At 42.7% G+C, this 6963-nt stretch overlaps 1 protein-coding gene across 1 annotated transcript in view; it reads right to left on the bottom strand.

Annotated features, from left to right (window-relative positions):
• Window positions 1-1939: 1939 nt before the first annotated feature.
• Window positions 1940-6963, bottom strand: part of LOC142578086 (putative 4-coumarate--CoA ligase 3) — a 47866-nt gene continuing 42842 nt past the window's right edge. The window contains exons 6-7 of the mRNA XM_075687504.1: window positions 5138-5407; window positions 1940-2249 (exon numbers count right to left, since the gene is read on the bottom strand). Of these exons, the coding sequence (XP_075543619.1) occupies window positions 2110-2249; window positions 5138-5407 (410 nt within the window). The 3' untranslated portion in view covers window positions 1940-2109. The remainder of the gene's footprint in view (window positions 2250-5137; window positions 5408-6963) is intronic.

Here is a 6963-nt window from a genome sequence, read left to right as displayed (position 1 = left end):
CGCACAACACATTGCAAGATTTACCGCGCACTATATTATACGAGCTATCCCCTTACCGTAAGGTTCGCATTTTTGGTAAAGCTGCAGTTTGTTTCGAGCAACATACATATATTTCATAATATCAATGTATGTTTGTTTATGTGTGTTTTGTGCAGCTATGGTAAAGCCAATATTAGTATCAGGACCATTTCATCTTCAAAGACAAACCACCCTAATGGCTTTCTGTGTTAAATGCCCTTAAGAGTGCCACGTGGAAGGTGGGAGATGGAAATTCAAGACGATGAGCAAAACGAAAAGAAGATGAAAGCAGGAGACAACTTTTCGACAAGTCGACTTGTTTTCTTCAAGGCGACGTATGCTTTCTTCGCCACAGTATATATAGATGGGGTTCTAAAAGATAGAGGGCATAAGGCGGTTGGGTGCGGCAACGAGCGAAGGTGTGTTAGCGGTGAGGGTGCCGAATTGTGAATAAAGGAGGACTGTGCACAAGGCCAGGGACGCAGCCGTCTGTCAAACACATGTTAACGCCCGTGTGTTAGCCGGCTTGTCAACGGCGCACACACCAGACCTATATTACCTGTTTCGCTGGTGGTCGTGGGCTATCCTCTCTCTGAAAGAGATAATAGAAGGAGCGGTAGAAACTGGCGTTCGTGAAAAAAAATAATAGAAGATAAGCAAGTACTCAAATGGAATAAATAAATGAAAGGAACAAAAACGGAAAGAAGAAAGATAAACGCTAAGAAGCCAAACTAAGTGTTGTTGCGTACAGCTTGAAATTTAGCATAGCAAATAAATTCTAAAGCTCCCTTTCAAACGTTTACGCCTATTAGTTGCAATGTCTTCAACTTATAGATAAGGTATGATTCTGTCTATTTTCCTTCTCGTTCATAGCGGAAATTTGACTGCAAGATGTCGAGTGTAAGTTCATCAAAGTTATGACCTGGTTGGTTGAAATGCTCGGCGATGGCTTTGGGAAGCTCCTTATCTGTGTCCGCGCGATGTCCGTTTAACCTAACGTTCATTGGTTGACCCGTTTCACCGATATATTTTTTCTTACTGAAGGAACATTCAAGCATATAAATCACATCCGAACTTGTACAAGTGAAGCTAGATTCCACTTCGTGTGTATAACTATTTGCGGTGCTTTTAATTTTGATGTCACTTTGACGGTGCCTGCAGCTTTTGCACATGGAGCGACAACATGATCTTATTACGGGGGAATCATCTTGGTTGACTTTTGCGTGCACATGTCCTTAAAGTTCCTGTTGCTGTGATAGGTTGCTCTTGGTACATCGGGGAACGCTTTTATCAGACGCTCCTTACTTGATAATATTGGGTGGCATTTTCGTAGAATACTGTTTATGTTTGGGAGTGCATTAGAATATTTTGATATAAAGGCTGGCGGTTTGTCAGATTCTGGTGCAGGCTGTCTTTTCGCTATTTCCGACTCTTTCTTCAATCTTGACACGACATCATAAGCTCTATCCATAGCAACTTGTGGATAGTTTCTTTCTGCCAGCGTTGTTTTAAGGTCTTTTAGGTGATGGATTTATTCGTAGTCATCGCTACAGATTCTTCTTATTCGTTTCGCCGGCTGACACTCGGGCGTTGACACGTGATTGACAGATGGCCGTGTCACTGGCCTTGTGCACAGCAATCCTTTATTCTCAATTCGACACCTTCGCCATCAACACACCTTCGCTTGTAGCTGCACCTACCCGCCTTACGCCCTCTCCCCTTTAGAAGAATCCCTCCTATACATATTATGGCGAGGAAAGCATATGTCGCCTTCAAGAAGACAAGTCCACTTTTCGAAATGTTCGCTCTTGCTTTCACCTTGTTCTCCTTTTGCTCATCGTCTTTAAGAGTGTCAGGCATAGCAGGCGCCGAGGGCAGATTGAACGCTAACACGAAACCAAACTCCGCTTTCATTTTTGTCAATTTTATTCAAGAGAAACCAATGCAGCGTGCTGACACTGCTATCCCCAAGTGACGTCACTAAAAATTCTCAATAACTATGCAAAAGAGAACCCTAAAAACAATTTCGCCAACTTACGAAAATGAGAATAATTAATAGCGCCATAGCGTTGGCGGTGTCTCACTAAATGCTCAAACCTGCGCTAGCTTCCCTGCATCTGAAGTGAGAAAGCGCACCAGCGCCGGCCTGTTGACTTTCGCAGTGTCTGTCTTTGGAAGAGAATCCACAAAAAAGACACCACCATGTAGGTGCTTGTACACGGCGAGATGGTCTGCGATGTAAAAGAAAATAAAGCCAAAATGAAATAATTTGCATTCAGCTATGAATCTTTTTAAAGAAGATATTATTCGAAAGAAACAAAATGGCGGCTTCGGCTTGTGGTGACATAAAAATTTAGCCTATGAAAAGTTGACGTGTTCCAAGTAAAGGTATTCAACAAAGAGGATGGAATGCGCGCGTTTCACAAGTTTATATTTGAAGTACGCGATGACTTACAGCCAAGTGTTTCCACCGCACTGAAAAAAATGTGGCAATGTAAGTATTAAAGTGTACGTTCGCTTCACACCTGCTCTTTGAATACACTTAGCAATATAGTGTGCTTATTCGGACAAACATCCAGATGCCCGCGTGGTGCGTGATGGTCTGCCTAAACATTGAAAGACTGACGAAAGCAAAAATTTGTAAAGGATTATAAAGCTAGCTGGTAGTTGAAGTGGAATAAGAGTGGATAGCGCAAGTTCAATAGACGTTTAGCCAGACTTTTGTTGACGCTTCGATCGAATCACATGAAGGGAAGAAAACAGACTTTTAGCCCTGTTAATTTCATTTACGTTGAGGTTCTGGCCCAAGTTTACATGCTCTGTGGCGTGGCTGTTGGGGGAACTACCAAAGAGGACCGTAATCATTTCAGAATCTCGCCTGTGTCATATTTACAAGCATATAATTATTTCTAATGAATGTTTGCTTCTTGGGATTCACGTGCGAAAAACCACTAGATAATTACGGCACATGCTATAGTGGCGGACGGCAGAATGATTTTTACCACGTGAGGGCATTTAACGAACACCTGATTCACGTTACACAACCGTATTTTCATTTCGCCTCAATCGAAATGCGGCCGCCACAGCCGGGATTTGTTCCCACGCGCTCCAGCTTGGAAGCGCAATGCCAAAGCCCCTATTTCAACACATTGGCTGGCATTACGTATGGTACCGCGCAGCCTTCTAGTGTGACCTATTAGCACGGCCAGCATGGTAAATATAAGTTCGTGAGGGCGATGCTGAGTTTCCGGTGATATACTATGCTTTTGTGACAATTGTATGCGTAGCGACATTCATGTCGTTTGATGGCTAGGAAGAAAGGCACGTAGTAAAACTCCCATAGTGAAGGAGGGCATCCCCCATTAAAAATGATAGTTATTGAGCTACCACTGTTGAAAACAATTTTTTTCCAAATTTATGGAGTTTATTCGTACCTATTCGTTTACCAGGTTTCGGAGAAGTTATTTGAAAAGTATTTCGTGGAGAAATTCACAAATCATTATAACTTTGCCGAGGAAGATATGAATTTCTCCTTTGGTTTCACTCAGCTAATCTGTTCAACCTTGCGTAAATATTTGTAATGCATGCTTGAATTTGGTAATGAAAATTGCTATTTATTTATTTATTTATTTATTTCAGGAGTTCTGCTGACCTCTCATATGGGGCCTTAGACAGGAGTGCGTTATAACACAAAACAGATTTAGAAACAAAGAGAAACAAATCTAGAAGCGCAACAGAAAAAGTTGCCAATGCAAGTCCAATGCAGGTGCTAGGAAGAACGTGATTCATGCACATGTACAAGAAATAAACGCTAGAAACTCGAATACTAGAAATTATACAATTCAAGGGCAGAATGACGGCAATGGACAGCTCTTGCCAAATTTCTCTGCAACGAGTGAGCATACCATAATCAGAGCACGATAAATTTTTAAAACACTACGACTTGCGAACACTGAAAGATACACATGCCGCCAAGCAAATATTTTTAGCCCACTGGAAAAGTACTAGAAAACGTAAATTGAAGCGTAGTGCGCATGCGTTGAACGAGGCCAGATAGGGGAAGGGGGGAATGTACGATGAGGTAAGGTCAGGCGGATTGTTGCCGCAGCTTTGCCATGAACGACTCAACAGTCGTACAATTTACTGTAGCAGAAAGACCATTCAATTCATTAACGGTGCGCGGAAAAAAAATTGTTAAAAGCTCGTGTCTTGCAAGAATACTCCCGCACTTTCTTTGGGTGCTCGGATCGCGTGGATCGCCGATTAACGGATTCTATGCACGTGTCCTTGTTTATGCGCAGCTTATCATGGTAAAATAAAAACATGTATTTGAAACGATCATGTTGTCTTCTTGTCAGCAATGTATCCAGGTTAGCGGTATTTAGAAGTGTGGTGGGGGATGTAAAGGAACTTTAGCGATTGTAAACAAATCGAATTGCTCTCCTTTGAATCATTTCAAGCTATTGAATGTTTTCTTGGCTATGCGGATCCCAATGCACGGAAGAGTACTCGAGGATTGGACGGATGTAAGTTTTGTACGCAATTACTTCTTATTTTGGGGTGGATTTGCGCAGAGACCTACTTAAAGATCCCAATTTCTGCATATCTTTCTTTTCGATGTAGGCAACATGCTCATTCCACCTAAAATCAGCGCTAAGTATGACGCCCAAGTACTAGTAAGTATCAACGAAAGTTGTTTTAGCCCATTAATAAAATAATCGCATTTGAAGGGAGGCCATTTACGCGTCACGCTCATAGCCACCGTCTTCTTTTCGTTGACCTTCATTTGCCAGACTTCACACCAAGAAGATATTTTGATTAAGGCTGTGTTTAAGAGAGCCTGGTCGCATGGACTGCGTATTTCCTGATAAAGGATGCAGTCATCCGGAAATAACTTAATAGTAACCGGAATATCAAGGCTGATGTCATCTATGAATATTAAGAAGAACAGTGGCGTAAGCACTGAACAAATGTAGTTGTACCAGCACTGTTAAGTTATAAAGATACTTTTTTCACGTCTAATCAGGCAAACAAAACCTTTACAAGAGGTCTTCTAGTAACCGGAGCTCATTACTGGGAGCCCTAGGAGACAAAGGGGACCTTATAATAACGCACTCACTTTCCACGGTAGCCTTGATATCCTTGGCGAGGAGCTCGGGATGCTTCTTACGACCGTCTTGCGAGAGGACCACGGCAGCCGCAGCAGCCTCTACATACTCGAAATGGGGAAGCCCAACAATAGATAGCTCAGCAATATCGGCCGAGTGTTCCCGAAGCAGGAGTTCTTCCAGCTCCCCCGGAACCACCTGATTGTCCATGCACTTGATGAGCTGCTTCAGCCGCTCGACGATGTACAACCGACCGTCCTCGTCATAGTATCCAGCATCGCCTGCACGGTTAAAGAAGGCTACAGATATCGAGATTCCCAACACCTATTAAATGGTGCTGGCTTTTGCGGGACATTCTAAATACAGTGAATGATTAGTTTGGTGTGATTTCACTAAACTGAGCAAATACTATTTTTAATGCCGTGGAGTTCACGGGTGTGAGAACTTCGGAATATGGGTTGCAGCATATGAGCCCCTGTACCGAGTCCTGGGTTCTAACGGTGCATGCATGGTGGTGTTGACAAGTGGCAAATTTGTGGTTGCATGCATTCCAGCACGCACTTTTGCTAAGACAGCATGTGCAAGCGTAAGACGAAAATATTCGGCGTATTTTTGAGCTGCCAAACATATTTTAATGCTAATATCATGCTTCGTGAAGTACGCAGTGCTGCTAAAAAGCCACTTTATAATTGTACACCAAAGCGATCGTCCCATATTGCTTACTGTTTCGATCGCACTATAGAAAACACACTGTCGGGCCACTCGCTTTCATAATGCCTTGCAAACAAGGCCATATAACACGTCCAAAGTAAACAAATGAAAGGAATTTAAAGAGCTGCTAGTGCGCATTTGTTCAACAAGGGTGCAGTTGTATTTAGTCGCATGTATTGCAACACATGAATGACGTGGGAAGTGTCCAAGAAAGCAACAGCTTTTTTGGTAACTGCTTCCAAAGCTTATGAAGCACTGAGAGAGAGTGAGAGAAAATGATGTATTTAAATTATGCAGCGAGGCCTATCGGAGAAAGGGGCTAAAAGAAGGGAGATTGGGCTGAGTGTGCCTTACGCTGAGGCGTTCATATGTGTATGTGCCAGTAAAAAGAAGTATCACTTACGAGCTGGCCTAATCCCAAAGCCGGTGCAGCTAATAGATCATCTTTAATTGTTAGCGGCCATGAGGAAATAATCGGGAAAACTGACACACTTCCGCTCAAGACACAAGGGCAAAAACAGTGGTAGTTCTGTGGCCGAATGTAAATTAGCACGGGCACACGCAGTCTAACTCGTGCTGTGTGACATCAGGTACGCGCCAGTCATCTCAATGAGGTAATTGGCGTCGGCGCGCGAAAAACATATGTGCTATGGTAGCTTAACGATTAGAGCATCGAGCTTTCCTACAAGACATGCGTCTCCAAAATAAACAAAACTCCTTCCGGGTAACAAAACATATATAGATTCAAAGACTGTCATGGCGGGATACCACAATTTTCTGTATGCAGTAGGTACCTGGCCTCTCTCTTTCTTGGACAGATGCCGAAGACCATGCAGCCTTAAAATGTGGGCCGAAACATGCTACTCTGGACCTGGGCGCCTGACACCTGGATATATATATATATATATATATATATATATATATATATATATATATATATATATATATATATATATAGCCACTAAACCACCGCAACGGGTACCGTAGACAGTTGCCCGTATATGTGTATACATACATTCTGATATATTGGCCCAGGTACACATATATGGAAGGCGTCGCGCTTCAGATGGACGGACAAATAAATTCCTCAGGGAGATAGCTTTAAAATGCTGACGCATTAAAATTC

This window comes from Dermacentor variabilis, chromosome 4 (assembly GCF_050947875.1).
Source record: "Dermacentor variabilis isolate Ectoservices chromosome 4, ASM5094787v1, whole genome shotgun sequence".
Classification (NCBI taxonomy): Eukaryota; Metazoa; Arthropoda; class Arachnida; order Ixodida; family Ixodidae; genus Dermacentor; species Dermacentor variabilis.
The sequence above is the reverse complement of the archived record's forward strand: the minus strand, read 5'-3'. Positions and strand labels throughout refer to the sequence as shown.